General features: G+C 33.2%; 1 protein-coding gene across 2 annotated transcripts in view; it reads right to left on the bottom strand.

Annotated features, from left to right (window-relative positions):
- Window positions 1-16,306, bottom strand: part of WDR27 (WD repeat domain 27) — a 123,086-nt gene that overhangs the window by 92,144 nt on the left and 14,636 nt on the right. For both annotated transcript variants that reach the window (XM_035322838.1, XM_035322839.1), the window contains 6 exons: window positions 14,835-14,913; window positions 13,029-13,100; window positions 11,720-11,823; window positions 8,772-8,861; window positions 2,937-3,058; window positions 2,220-2,353 (listed from right to left, as the gene is read on the bottom strand). In XM_035322838.1, coding sequence (XP_035178729.1) covers window positions 2,220-2,353; window positions 2,937-3,058; window positions 8,772-8,861; window positions 11,720-11,823; window positions 13,029-13,100; window positions 14,835-14,913 — 601 coding nt within the window. The remainder of the gene's footprint in view (window positions 1-2,219; window positions 2,354-2,936; window positions 3,059-8,771; window positions 8,862-11,719; window positions 11,824-13,028; window positions 13,101-14,834; window positions 14,914-16,306) is intronic.

Below are 16,306 nucleotides of genomic sequence, written 5' to 3'. Positions count from 1 at the left end.
AACCTCACAGATGTTTTGTTCTGCTCAAATTCTTGTGTAAATTGAAAGTAATTAAGAAAAAATTAAACAGAATAATTACACTTATATCAGCATACACAACTGCTGATGACAGTGGAAACTCAACCGTAATTTTGGAGAACATAAAGAAACTTGTTTAGATGGTGAATAATTTTGAGATTAATCATAGTAGCAGAAGTAAAGAGATCTGTATTGTATTCCCAGAACTGCAGTAAATATCCTCTATGACATTTATAGACCTTTTTTTAAAAAAAAAAAAAAAAATTCCACTTCCAGTTTTAAAACTGAACCAATATTTAACATTTTAACTAAGTTGTTGTGGTGCTTAGCTAATTAATATTTATGTGTAATTCTTTGAAAGCTCTGCACAGAGAAACTTTGATTTGTCATTGTCATTCTTATATCTGAAATACAGTAACAGTTAATAGGTTAGCCAGATGGCATTGCCATGCTCTCCTAATAAAAAGTATAAAGCACGCTTTGGGAGTTAGATCTAGCTTTTCCTTGATTTGGCTCCATTCAAGCATTCTTCCAAACTTGACTCAGAAGGCAGAATTAGAAAGTTGTGAGAAACAAAAGGAATGACACAGCATTTCGTAAATGAAATGCTGGGAAATGAACTGGAGGGAAGCCACAATAAAGTGTCAAAGCAAAAAAAAAATATATATAGGGAGGGAAGCCACAATAAAATGTCAAAGCAAGTCAACCTTCGGTACCTCTTTTTTTTTTTTTTTTTTAATAGATACATATAATCAGGCCTCAGACTAGTTTGTGGACTTGTAATGTCTACAGTTATGTTTGCTCTTTTGGCATTACTAATATCCCAGCGAGTCTAATTGCATATTTTTGAGTTAGTGTTAATCCATCAAGGAATACTGAAAGTATGGCAATAACAAAAGTGTTGGTATAAGCACAATCCTACACATATTAACAGCTTTATATCAGGATATTACACACTTCTAACAAAGTAATTTGAGAAACACAGAGGAAGATCAGTGCCCAAGTCCTTGGAAAACTGCATGGATGGGATCTACATCTACACCACATTCTACCTCTAGCATCTGAACTAGTTAGCATAAAGGTAGTTCAGATCAGTCTTTTGCATCTAAAACCATATAAATAAAACCACAGTGACTCCCTCCATTAAGGATTTTGACAAGAAACAGGAGTTAAAGGATCACAAGTGCCAGTGGATTAACAGTAAAACCAAGAAGGTCACTGAAAATCACAATTAATCAACTATTTTGAACCATTTACAAACCAAAATCAGATTCAATGCTATTCAATATTACAAATGGACACTATTCACAGTATCAACTAATAGAATTAAGATTACAACTCTGAAGTCTATTTGCCCTTCTACTGAAGATTTATAGTGGTAGTATAAAACAAAGCAAAATATCTCTTCAAGGTTTTCAAACACTATTGTGTCTAAACAGATACATTTATACAAGTGTATACACAATACTGCTAAAAGCCAGCAAGAGTAAAAGAAGAGCTGAGAAACTTAGTAAAAGGATAAACACTTCAGCTACACTTGAACTAAAAAGTATATCAGACAGATTTAATACAAAAACTTGATTCCAGGTCAGAAAGAAGAAGCCACTTAACGATCAATAGAACAGTGTTAGTAAAAAGTACATGAAGAGTGCCTAACCATGAAGAAACAAAGGGAAAAATAAGTTATAAGTTAAAAGGAGAAGTAAATACAACATAAAAGGTAGAAAGCCAGTGAAAATGATGAAAGCAATCCACTTCCATTTGATATAGAAGGTAGGAGAGAGTCAGAGCGTATTGGAGTCTCTGAAAGAAAATGTATTTAGAAATACTCCCATAAGAGAAGGAACTGCAATAGCTATTCAAAGGTAACTTAATATATTAATGCATGGTAAAATGTAAACAGACAGAAGGTAAAGTTCAGAAGGTCTCAAACTTTGAAATTAATAGAAATATTATTTGCACAAGATAGGGTATGCACTATAAAAAAAAATGACTTTTTTTATTATGTAAGAATAAAAACCTTTTACTATTGGCTTTTACTATTTGTTTAATTCTTTCTTCTATAATAATTTTCCTAAGAGAGCCTCTTCCCTCTACCCAACTACCACCCCCCCCCCAAAAAAAAAAAAAAAAAAAACACCCTCAGATCAAACAGTATTTCATGTATTTTCAATGCTCTGTTAATGAGAGATTTAACTCACTGTTTTAAGTCATCCTTGGTTGTGTCTACATGGAAACTTAATAGATGAAATTCAGCTCCACAACACAGCAATATAAATGCATCCATAAAATAAAACTGCGCAAAGCGTATAGCCTTATGAAACATACCTCTGCCCTGTTAAAAAAATATATATATTAGTAAGAACAGATTCTAAGATACTGCATATTTTTATGTTTGATAAACCTGGTGCTAAAACATAATCTCCCTGTTAATCTGACCACATGACAGAAGGTTAACCTGATATGTAGTGGCCATTCCTAGCTTTTATGTGTATTAATCTCAAAACAAAGTTTTCATTCTGCTTAAATGAGTTGGCAGTATAATTAATAGCAATAGTTTATAGTCAATTAAATGTAATACAATCTAGCCTCAGACACTAAACTTCCATCTGAATTGTGGAGTAGACTAAAGTGAAGCAGAGATGAGCCAAGGCAAATAGAAAATACATAGCAGACATTAAAACCAAAACTTCCTGACATGCCTACTAGACTTGGCTACCGGGCTTTTTTCACAAATTGTCATGATGAAAGCCTAATCTGAAGTCAATGGAGACCACCTGGATCATAGTATCGGTTGGAATGACAACCAGTTGGTAGCTCTGAAAATCAGGCCATATGTTCATTCTACAGAAGAATTCCAAGTAGATGAAAGTGCAAAATAGTGTCCTCTGAACTAACCTAACAGGATTGCTAGTTACCAGAATTAGGGCAGGTTCATTCTTGCAGACTGACCAGACCCTTACGGTTTTGTCTTCTGATGCAGAAACTAACCACTTCTTGTCATGACTCCAGCCAACAGAGTTAACTGCAACATCATGACCTAATAAAAATAATAATGAAAATATCATAAAGCCCATTTATTGCATTTATACATTTCTACAGAATTAATCATATTGCTGTAATATAGTTATACACAATATTAAAATACATTTTAAATACAGTCTTCAAATGGTTGGAATAAATATAGTAACAGTAAACCACTAATTGATTTTTTTTATTCCACCAAAATATATGGAAAGAAGTCTCTCATTAACGATCAAAGTTCACTAAATGAAATAAAATCAGAGAAATATAGAGATATTCTACCTAAAATCTCATATACATTTGTAAGATATTCTCACCGTTGCTATAAGGGGGCTTGTATGAAAACATTATAACATAAAAAGACATTTATGTTTTAAAGACATTAACATTTTAAAAGAATAAAGACTAGTAGCTAAATTTTCTTCAGCTTCCTGTAATTCCTGTAATGTATTCCTGTAATAACTAGTAGCTAAATTTTCTTCATCTTCCTGTAATTTTTAAGCCCAAAGAAACATCCTTATGAGTTAGCAACAAAAACATATTTACAGATCTTTGCTGCCACAGTGATATTAACAAAATTTATCCCCACACCACCCTGAATAAGAAGCGCTTAGTGGTTATAAGGCTGCTGTCATTAATAGGGACCCTTTCTGATACAATTGTTGTACTTTTCTTTTTCACTAAATGCTGACTGTCTCAGAGTTAAATTAGCACGGAATTGGATTACAATTACTCCAAAACTGGGGGGGGAGAGGGGGAGGGGAGGGGGAGGGACACACGACACAGGACCTTTCCATGGAAATCAGAAGCTTGACCATAAACCTCTAATACTTCTAATCAATACTTCTAATGTCTGGAAAAGCTTTCTTCTAATTTGCAGAGGCCCAAATGCCAGTTTGAAGGAGACTACCCAGACAAGGATGTTAAGAGAATAGTTTCATGTGGTTTCATCCTCTTGTTGACAGAGTGAATAAAAGAACTATCACCGACAACATCGCTACCAAATATTTTAAAATGTATCTGGGATGGTTAAGGTCCAGAGCCCTATGATCTGCTGCAATGGCCAAACAGGAAGACACTTCGCACCTGCCTGCCAGCCTGTATTTGGCTCGTGGAGAGGCCTGAAAACCAGTATCTAGTCCACAGTATTGATGATCGTGTATTATTTTGTTCTGACTGATAAATTACCCTGACTGCTTCATCCCAGATTGCTTTGACTCTGCACAGTCCTAATAACAGATTTGGAAGACCAGCAAAAATGAACTAAGCAGCCCAGACCTTGTAAAGCCTGGTTAATTTTTTGTCATGAGTCTGCAAGATATGTACTTCTGTGGAAAGGCTCAGCCCAAAGTAAACTACTGGATCCCAGGAAGGTTACTCTGGCATTGAAGGGCTTCAGGATCTGAATCAGGCTTCATGAGAACCTCATTTGGAATGCTCAACTTCTAGCGCTTAGAAACTGATTTTTCAGAGCTGCAAACAACCAGGCATTGCAAAAGAAAACAATGTAATCGGTGGGATGATGATTTACAAGGAGAAAGTCAGAAAGGCAAAGCTAGTGAGTCCCAGAAGGATTCTCCAAAAAATACAGGAACTCTCCATGGCTATGGCAAATAAATACATATTCTAGAAATCTCAGGCACAGAACAACTGATGTTGACTTCATCAAAGTTCAGTGGTTTTAAGCAAGAAATATCAGTAGTTATAAAAAAAAAAAAAAAAAAATCATCAATCTAACTTATCCACAAACAATTATCATTCTCATTTTTCAAAGTCATTGGGGGAATATTTTCAAGAAACATTCTTGAAATTCAGTTTTAGGAAAAAAAATTACAGTATTAGCCAACAGAAAAAAAAAAATCTGAGTATTAGATGGTAATCAAATTTGATGCTACACAGGGTATGTATTAGATATAATCTGGAGGCTACTTAAGACCTTGCAAAAAGCTGCAATATTTTATTTTATTCATTAGGTTTTTATTACTGAGCGAGCTGTTTTTGGAAAAACGCAATGCAAGGGTCACTACAGCAGCTTCAACAGGACTATCTCATTAGTTAAATTAAAATTAACAATTTGTTCAAAAATTATGGCTTAAAGTACTACAATTTCTCCATAACAACAAAAAGACTTAGCAAGAATTAGACTTTACCATTTTGGTGTCACAAAGTTAAAAACAAGATCAGGAACTTACAAAGAAAGAACTTCAAAAGTCACAGACATCATCCAGAAGGTAAAATTATTAATTGATTCTAGAATTATATTAACGCTGATCAAAAAGATCAGAAAAGAAGAACATATATCAAACTAAATTAACAAACTTTGGCCAATATTATGCTCCTAATTTGTCCAGATGAAGTCTAAAAAATCTTATCTAAATTTAAACATTCAAAGTTCTTATGCTGCCCTCTTGTGCACATTTTCTCTTTAGCCAAGGGAAGATTTATATGAAATATTTTCATTTTAAATCACAGAAGAGCTAATCGATTTACCTCAGCAATTAAGGTCTTCTGTGGTAACATATATCTACAAAAAGGTTTATAAACAAGATAATTTAATTCTCAACTACAAAAAAAAAAAAAAAAAAAACTTACTTCCACCAGAAAACTGCATGAGTAGTGGGTAAGTATATATGTAAGTACTGTGCTTATTTTGTCCTCAGAGTAAAAAGTTTATTTGGAGGCTTTGGTTTTGTAAAATCATTTGGAATCCTTAAACTATCTGCATAAAAAAAAAAAAGGGGGGGGGGGGCGATGGGGGGGAGGATAAAAAAACGTACTGACTAGAATATACAAAACAGTTTTCCAAAGCGGTGAGGAACATGAGAAACTTTAGGAAAATCTGAGGTTTGGAAAATTGGAAAGGCTGTGTAAAAAGCTTAAGAATTTCTTCACTCCAGGTCCCCCAATCCCAAAGCAAAGTGAAGATGATGCCAGCTGGCTTGCAAGAAGCCAGTAAGCTTCAAAACAGGCTTTACTCAGGGTTCCCCAGTCTTGAAGCACATTGAGAAGGACAGCAGCTGGTTTTGTAAAAAGAGTTCTTCAAAAGGGCCGTGCTGGCTGTAACCCTTTTAAAGCTGGCCAACATCACCTGCACTTCACAATAGGACATAGACACATGAAGAGCCAACACTGAGAGGAATGCAGAGATACTTAAAACTGTAACTGAGCACTTCAGGGAACAAAACTGAATAGATTAGGCTTAAAATAAAACTGCTGTTGTTATACCACTCTTCAGTGATGGAGCATTATAAAAATGTTTTCAACTATCAGCAGTATTCAGGTGTTAATACTGCCTTCATCTTTATTTTTATTTTTAAAATAAAATACTTCTCATTTTCATTTCTCAATTAAAAAAAAAATTAAATTGCCATTGAGTGCAACTAAGTAATTCATCAATTTTTTTAAAGAAAAAAAAAATATCATAAACTTCAAAACACGGATTTTTAATGTAGATCTATTCCAAGAGGTACTTAAAGTAGAAGATAAATAGATTTCATGATAATCTAAGCTGTGCAGAACTACATGAATGAAATAAGTAACTGATGATGTGAGATTCCTTCTCCCTAGAGTAGTGTCTAAGTTTCCCATTTACACTGGTTTGGGGAAGAACTGTGCACACAGGTTGCATTCTTACGTTCCCTCAAGCAGAATGTGGTTTGCACTTCTTTTCAGAAGTGCATCAGAAAAGAGAATGGAGAACAGAAAATGACAGATATCAATGAAAAATTAGATACCAGCTAGCAAAAACTAAGGAAGTCAATAGCACAAAGCCAGTTGTCAGTAGAACAGTTTATCAATTTATTTAATTATTTTTGTAAAGCAGGACAAGCAAATAGTACATAACACCTTAATGACTTTCACTTTCTGTAGCACATAATCTGCATATCACATATGCCTTGAAATGGCTGACATGATCTGCACCGTGGCCACTAATGGAGGAAGTGTTTGTGATTTCCTGTTTGTGTGAGGTAATAATTGAAAATATGCCATATGGGCAGGGCAATAAGGTCTTTCTTTCCTCTCTCCCTCTCCCCCTCCAATAAATCTATAAACTTAAATAAATGTTTTTTTCGTTTTTTTTTTGGTATAACACTAATTAATTTGAGTAAATTCACTGTGCAAGTCACAAACTGAATCCAGGAACAATGTCTTGAGGTTATATTTTATAGAAAGACAAAGCCTTTCATTAATTACATGTTTAGTTCTGTTTTGTTTTAAACAATTCCAAGTAAAAGAGAAGTTAACCAGGTATGATCTTGATCTCCCTGGGAATATTTAGACGTAACACTTCAACACTACACTTACTCATTTTGTTTTGTTAAGAAAAAAAAAAAAATTAAAAGCACACCCAACTGGGCACATTTTAATAAAAACAGTACTGAAGTCTGTGAGCTAAAGAGACGTTACTGTAAGCAGAAAGAAAATCAAAGTCTACATGCAAAATGGTCTGTGATTCTGTTTTTGCTGCTAGCAGTTTGGGCTTTGCCAAGGGTTTGATTTCAATTAAGAAAAATATCTTGTCTTTGTCTCAATAATATTATTCCTCGTGTTTGAAAACCATAATCTGGGAAAAGCCAAATTGTGTGGTTTCATCAATTTCTTATGTGATGAATTCATAGATGTATTTAATATGAAACCAAAAGTAGCTTTCCAAGCCTCGCTGTTATAGACAGTCCATTAACACCACAGCCTATGAAATATTACTATTGCATACAGAAGAGTCCTAAAATATGGCAGATGCCAGTTTAAAGAATGGTATTATCCATTTGTTTCAAGCATATCAATAATTAAAAAACAATCTGATATTTTAGTCTGTAAAAAAAAGCAAATGACAACTTCTTAAAACTTCTTAATAGTTCCTATTTTTAAACACACTTCATACTATGACTAAGCATCAATATTCATGTTTTGTATTTTTTCCATGGATAGTAGTTTTTGTTTCCACAGATTCTTCTACAAAATACAATTAAAGGTAGTCAAAAAAATCAGTTATCAGAGTTTTTACTTAGAAATAATTTTTGAAAATTGCTAAAAATACTGAAAATAGTCTGCTTTTATTCTAGATAAGGCCTACTAGTAAACGGCAGTCATTTTCCATTACGACCTTCCACAAAGTCAGTCCTGCTCTATGAATTTTAGTCATAGCATTTACTGCTATAAAAAATTTTGCCTATAGAAATTTAGAACTCTTAAAGGCTAATTTTACAATGTTAAGTAATGCACACATATATGCACACACACACTTTTACAGGCATGGGTTTGTCCATAGGAATAGTTCCTCCTATTTCAAATAGTTATTCTTTACAAGTATGTAGTTGCACACTAATCACATAATTTGCCAAGTCATCAGTCATTTTTTGACTAATAATCTATTAGAATATATTACTGCAATATACACAATATTTTGATTATTGCAATATATTGCTTTTCCTATTTCTATTTAATTACTGTATTACACACCCACACAATACCCACACAATGCAGATTGCGAGATATACTGTGATACGTTGCTACCTCCCAGAAAACTGAGAAATTTGAAAAACTGGTGGGCAGTTTAATCCTATGCAAAATTAACAAGTCAGGGAAATAATTTATACTTCTTGAATCAGAAGCATCTCCCGCCCTCATTCTTCTCAGGGTGATGTAAGTGGATTTTTTTAGTTAATATACCACTTTAGGTTAAAAACAATTATACACTATCCTTTTAATTATGTAATTCATAAGTTTACCTGAAAAAACATTACACGTATTGGTGAGATTGGCACTGAATATCAGTATAGTCTTGTCAACCAGCCCACAAGCCAGCTGCTCTCCATCCCCTATAAAGAGATTATTTAAGTTTGAAAGCAACAAGGATATAATGTGCTGTACTTTTATTCATAAAAATCATGCCACTACAACAAAACACACACTACGTATTCATTTCACATTTAAAACATTTTTTGTATGAATGTCACAAACTCATACTGCAGAATTTGGTAGGAATTTGTACAAAAATTCATTTCTTTTGTTCCTGACATTCTCACAATAGTTATTCACCACATGGCAGAAATTCACTTTTTACCCAAAAAAAAGTACTAAAAATTTTAAGTGCATAAATTTTTAGCAGTCAGATAAATCTATTTTCTGACTTACACTCATTTTTCTATATCTTCATATTAGAAGTTATATCACCTTTTCATATATAATATATATTTTCATATATATTTAAAAAGCACATATTAGTCATTCTGGATAACTTTTTTTAACACAATATTTTTGCTTCCAGCTTCACCCCAAAACCTTTTCAAGTGCAGTTGGATTGTCTATTGGTATTGTTAATTAACAGGAGCACACACTGACAGGATAATGTCTCCTTTAATGTTTACATTTGAATAATGAAGAAAGCAGATAAATGAACCAATGGGAGGGGAGAAGAGCTGGAGAAGACAGCAGAGAAACAAAGAAAATGAATAGCAATTCAAATCAGTGCTACTAGGTTCACTATGAAGAGTATCTGTGACAAGGGAAGGGGAATAAGTCATGGTCGACTGTCGATACAGCAATGTTATCCAAGTACCATCTACTTTGCTGTTCCAGAATCCCACAATAGATTTTTTTTATCCAAATGAATCATGAGAATATGACCAGATAAGAGACCCATATTTCTAATCTCTGAGAACCAACTACTAAAAGTGATTTTTTAAAAAAAAAGATGCAAAATGAGATAGATGTATATGCTAAAAAGAAGCATTCTAGAATCCATGTTTGTTATCAATTATTAAATACACCAGTATACTAAACTAGCAGAGCTACCTTATATTTTTTTATCTCGCCAGCAATATTTCATCTGTTTTTTTGTTGTTGTTGTTGTTTTCTCCAAATGCTAGTAACTACACAAATAATGTTGTTTAATATTTTCCTAACAAAAATAAAATAAGTAGTTCTGGATAAAATACTCAAATAAATACATGCCCCACAAACCCCATAGTCTTTAAGCTAGAGTGTGGTGCTTTTCTGCAGATTTCCACATGCCCCCTGCTTTTCCTTAATTTTGACAGTATGTATTTTCAGCATGAGAGCTGATTGGTAAATGTACCATGTAAGCGATATAAATCAAACACACATAACTAACAATACATACATCTTTTTGTGCATACAGAATGAGAGAAAATCTTTTTTCTTATAAATGTGGAAGCTTGTTTAATGGATCATCTCAAATCCTGTGGAAAACTGTCTTTTAACAGTCATAACTTGTAACACCTCCCATGTCACAAAAGTATGTTTATTAAATTCAAGAGGGTTTATATTAAATCATTAATGCAAGTTTACAACCTCAATTGACTTGCTTTCCTATTTTCTATCTCATATGTTTAAAGATGCACATAAGTAATAATGATTGTGATTCATATCATGTTTACAATGACCACTTGAAGGAGTGCTCCAAGCTACTATTCCGGTTTGTAAATTTGCAACAGCAAATGTATTGCAAAGGTCAGAACCATCTGGTTAACACAACCTATAACAATAACAGAACACATCTTTGCAAGCTTACAATCATATGTTTCTTTTTTACTCAAAAAAGAAAAAAAAAAAGAAACGATTGTTAAAACCTGTTATGCAAAAATGTTCCTGTTTAAGCCTGAGTTTGTGTGCATGCGTGTGTGAGATACAGACAGATAGATAAACAGGGAAAGAAGGAAAGGAAGAAAGGTGTTCCTTACTCGGATTAAGTAAAAGCGTATTTCCTTAAAATGCATTACCAAAACTTGAGTGTTATTTTTTTGATTGTTTTTGGTTGGTTGGTTTGCCTTTTTATTTTTATATATATATATTTTTTTTCTAAAAATGAGCCCTTAATTCTAAGATCACACAGCATTCCTACAAAAGATCTCTCTGCAACTGATTTCCTTCATGAGCCATAAAAATAATTTCTTCCAGGTCTTTAGGGAACACTTAGGGGTGAAGCATGTTTTAGAAGTTACTGACTGCATCTAGTTTCCTTTTATTTCTTGATGATAAAATTTGTTCTTGTCCCCAAAATACTTATAAAGATGTACATTTTTTAATACTTTTTTATGTATTGTGGTTTGCAGAGTGTAGATTGATGTATTTATATACTTCATGATACATTTGATCACTGAACTAGGAAGTTATTTTTATATATTATTATTTATATGGATTGGAAATGACTGAACCTATAACAAGACTCACTTCTTAAAAGCAGTTAAGAAAAATACTCTTCTTTGGGTTATATTCAACAATTCTTTTTTGAAGTGTTTATATATAAAAACTGAATAATTTTTACACAAAAATAGAAGTATTCTGATTATTTTTAAAAAGAACTTCAGCCTCTAATACACCCTAACAACACCGAGTAAATGTCTCAGAAGGTAAACTTCCTTAATGAAAGAATGTGTTAGACTACTAATTTTCAATGTAATATAATGGAAAAGTGATAGAATGAGTCCAAAAGCAAACAAGATGTAAGATCAGAGAGGAGTTACAATCCTTTTGCGTACCTATAAGCAGCTTGCATGCATTTGCAAGTTAAAAAACTATGACCAGACAGTAAGATGCCAGAGTTTTCTGGGAATTTGCCTAGCAAATCCATGGCCTTAATAAACCATATCACACAAATTTTGTTTTTCTGTCTGCACAAGGGACCAACAGTACCTTTTATAACACCTATACATACCAGAATACTGAATGCAAGAAATTGGGGTTGGTTTACAAGTAACAGATATCTCTCTCTCACAGTTGATTGGAGGAGAACTTTCCAATGGATATTCTTTACGTGTACTTCAAAGAAGGGAAAGAGAGAAAGAGAGGGAAAATATTGAGATATCTAAAACCAGTAGGCTGTCATTTCAATCATAAAATAAATGTTGTTTGGGGAATTATTGTAAGTATCCTTATGTAAATATTCCCTTGAGAACTTATGTTAAATCCAGGATAAGGGGCAGAACAAATTAAAAATTGTCATACTTAACTCCTATAACTGTTATAAATTCATGAAATCAAGAATTAACATAGAATTTTACAGAAAATCAAACTTTTTAAGTTTTATAATTATCTAGTGAAATTATTTAAAGAACACAAACTACCTTGTTGTGACAGTAAGCAAAATGAAAAAAATATGTCCATATATAAAAGTAAGAGTGACACTTATCTATTTAACAACATACTAAACAAAACAGTAAGTGCTAAGTAGCTTAATCCATCACAATATAATGCAAACCAATATTGAAATCATTTGAAGTGTTTTTTTGAAATCATTTAAAGGTGTGCAAGGAATATAAAAACTCAGCCACCATCTACTAAATGTTTAAAAGTTTAAAAAGACAAAGAAAAATAACATTCATCAATCTTTGTTTTTATGTTTGTATTACAAAGAACAATGACTGTTTGGTAGAAAGAGAAAAAAATGTGTGTAATATCCCCATTTAATGTACCACACAAATTAACATTAAAGTGCCAGCTCTAAAAAAAACATTAGCCTTTTGTATCCACAGTGATGATGAATCCACTGGCCAAACTGTATCGTTATGCAATCTCTGTTTAAATACACTACATTAAGCTTGATTTGACTTAAGATAACATGATTTTCAGAATGAATGAGGCACATGATAGGAAATCATTAAGTCTCACCTTGCCACATTCCATTGCTTTTCTGACTAGAATTGCAGGTTAAGAACTTGTGGGGACTTTGCCTCCAACTATAATTAACACCTATTTTACTTTCTAGCAACAAAAATCCAAGTAAAATAAATGTGTAGATTTTCTGCGTATGACTTAACCAGTTTTAATTGTCAATCTGATTGTGTGAATCACTTGTTACAGTCATTTTGTAGCAAATTTACAAAGCATTGTTACATTCCATTGATACTCCTAACTAAAGTGTTCCAATGAGAAAAGCAGTTAAAAATATAAATATAAAAATATTAATTTATGATAGAACTAATTTTAATTTGTTCTTCTTCTAATGCATTTGCTAGGTTACCTACCATTCAACACTGGTCTTCCGCTTTGATATATAATTTTTCTTCAGGTTAGTATTTGGAGAAAACATGGTCATTCTACAAGAAAGAACACAGACTCTCCTATATTAAACGTTAAACATTTCATGAAAGAGAAGCAGTTTGTTTCAAACAAAATATAACCCTAGTTCCCTCTAACTATTTATGCCTGCTACTAACATCACTAGGTAAGATAATGTACACAATGAATGATAGAGGTATCTTTAATGATGCAGAGGTATCTTTAATGCACAATTTGCTCAAAAGCAGCTAAGTTCTGCTTTCTGTGAGTTACTTGTTGGATAAAGCATTCTGAAGGCCAAAATCCATTCTCATAAAGTCCTCAGATATTTCTTTCTGCAGACTGAAGAAACAAGAAGAGTTTCAAGGAAGAGAGAGAATGCCTAATACAGATTTTGAAAGAAAACTGAAACAACTGAAAGGGGAAGGTAAGTTTTGAGGTAACAAAACACAAAGCCAGTAAGGGCAGCACAACTCCTTCATATAGCAACACTAATTTCAGGAAATAACAACAACAACCATAAAAAAAAAAAAAAAAAAAAAAAGTAAATGGATAAAGGAACAGGTGTCAAAGGTCTTTTCTCTAGCCAGTTTTTCCCTATACTTCAACATCATTATCATAGATTTCTCAGCTACATTCCCTAAGAAATGGAGTCCAGACTCTCTGGAAACTGCGCTTGGCAGACACTCTAAATCTCTCAGTAGTGGCAGCACAACATTTAGCAAAAATTGAGACATTTCTTAGCATGCTCTTTGCAAGAGCTGGCACTGTGTGCAGATCACTGAAGAGTGAAAGACACTCCATGATGAAGCTCTTGCACTACATCTTAACACTTCTTACTTTCTATTTCACAGGTCGGAAGATTGGGGAAACAACAAAGGTGATTTTTTTGGATAAGGTGAAAGTCTGACACCCTGTTAGAAAGCAACTCAGAATGTTTCCCAGGGACCACTCTGTGGTGGGTGGGATGAATGAGAGGTATGAAGTTATTTCATAACTATCCTATGCATCCTCATGATGATGACACACAACCAAAAGCTCTTTCAACTGACAAGTAAACAAACGACACAAGAGATGAGGGTGCAATTTTATAGAAACCCAGATTTAGTTTCCTCTGACACTCATTTTTTGATGAGGAAACATTTCAAGTCATGTTCTCAATGAACACTTAAATGATGAGTTTGATAAAACAAGGAAATTCTATGCCATAAAATTAGGGATGAGATGAATAGATCTTTCCTGAACTAACAGAGTCCAGTGCTCATGATCATCCTATCTTACCTAAAGCTTTCAGGTTTAGGGAAACTGAAGAGAAAAGACAACACAGTCTGTATATTCACTGAACCAGGAACACATACAACACATTCAGGAATCATGGACCCCAGCAAAAATTGGTCCAACAACTCACAAAATTGTAACATAGCCCATCTCAACAGATGACTAAGACAAAACGAAATATGTACTTCTCTGTATGTTGACCTGAGAATACTCTGTATGTGTAGAATGAGGGAAAGAGCTAAATGGGGTTTAAGTGACATAGCACTTGGAAACAGGCACTGTGCGAACATACACAGAAATTTTCATTCCAAGGCACCAATCAGAAGCTGTAAGATTTTTGTTTTACAACACATTTTTAAAAAAATTTTGTTTGTTAACATAATATCTACCTTTTATGGGTCATTAATTTCACAGTGGTGAGACTACACATACCTATTATGTGATAAAATATCACACACTAGTAAAACAGCTAAAATACTAACAGATCTACTCACCGTGGTGCTGCTGTATAACCTGATGACTTTATTTTATAATGAAAAACCAATGGCTGATCTTTCACAGTGCTTTTCACTCCTATAGTAAAATAATTTAATATTAATTCAAGTGTTTCTTAATATTATATTTTTACAAGTTTTTAGATGCACAGTTAAACTACTGCTCTGGCAATTTTTAATGTCTCTTTATGTTACAAAGCCCATTTATGACCAATTATTCTAAAAAAATGAATATTGAGAAAAGTAAAGAAATATAAACTGTTCCTTTGCATAATATCCCTCCTCCAATAGTATCAAGTAGGAACTTCTCTAAACTTTGAACTAACAAAAATACTGTTCTGAGGAATTTTTTTCATCAGTCACTCACAAATTTGTTTTGTAATTGCCTATTTTATGCTTAGATTTTATAAGCACTAGTTATAATCTATTCACACCCTATATTTCTAATATAGAACAAATCCAAAGATTTTTAATAAATCTGGCAGGTACACATAAATGTTTGTTCTTTTATGTGGCTTGAGAAGTCATTAATAAAGGCTGCGTTTATGCTGCTGTCCTGAGACGCCTCAGCCTCCAACCAAAACTAACTTATAAGCATTTCCTATCAGCAGAAACAAACTGATTAAATAAATGGTGTAAAAGGGGAAAACTTGTTCGTACTCCCAGGGGAAAACTTCAGGTGCATGGGCACATTTACTTATGTTGAGGATAGGTGCACCTTCAACTCCCACCAGCTAACCTCTTTCTCTAAGGAGTGAAGAGGCAAAAAAAAGGGTCCTCCCTGAGGAACTCCCAACACCACTTGCCATAAGAGATTTATTTCCTTACAGCACCTACACTATCTGAATGAGACACGTCAACAAGAGTAAAACTGGCATCAGTGCTGGGTTTCAGAAGCAGGCTGGAATTCTAGCTAAAACACTGTAGATGTTTTCTCAGAATATGGAACAAAATTAAAAATATAACCTTTGACATTCTAGCATGTCCATGAAGTACAATCAATATAATCAAAATAGATTTTTTTCCACAGCTACCAGTAATTTTCTATCTTTTCTAAAGAAAAGTTGACAATGAAAAAGATATATTTTCTATGTATTTTCTGGACTTGGTTTTACTATTGTTATGCAAAGAAGCTACACATGCAGCCACAGCAACTGGAAGTCAGATGTTTGGTTTTTAGTTAAATATCAGGAACCTGAGGCAAAACTTTCTAAACTTACAGGAGTTAACAGAAGACTCTTCAGGATAATAAAAATAATCAAAACATGTAAGTAAAAATAGGAAAGAAATGAAGAATTATACGTAAAAATGTACTACATACTGTCGAAAGACCTGCGGAAAGTGTTCTACACATACACTACAAAATATTCTACACATTTTAACTATTTCAAAACCCAAAGTTATCAGAGGATTATATTTAAAAGAAGAAAATGCTATATTACCATTCACTACAAATACAAATGTGGGATATC

Source organism: Oxyura jamaicensis, chromosome 3 (assembly GCF_011077185.1).
Source record: "Oxyura jamaicensis isolate SHBP4307 breed ruddy duck chromosome 3, BPBGC_Ojam_1.0, whole genome shotgun sequence".
In the NCBI taxonomy this organism is placed as follows: Eukaryota; Metazoa; Chordata; class Aves; order Anseriformes; family Anatidae; genus Oxyura; species Oxyura jamaicensis.
The sequence above is the reverse complement of the archived record's forward strand: the minus strand, read 5'-3'. Positions and strand labels throughout refer to the sequence as shown.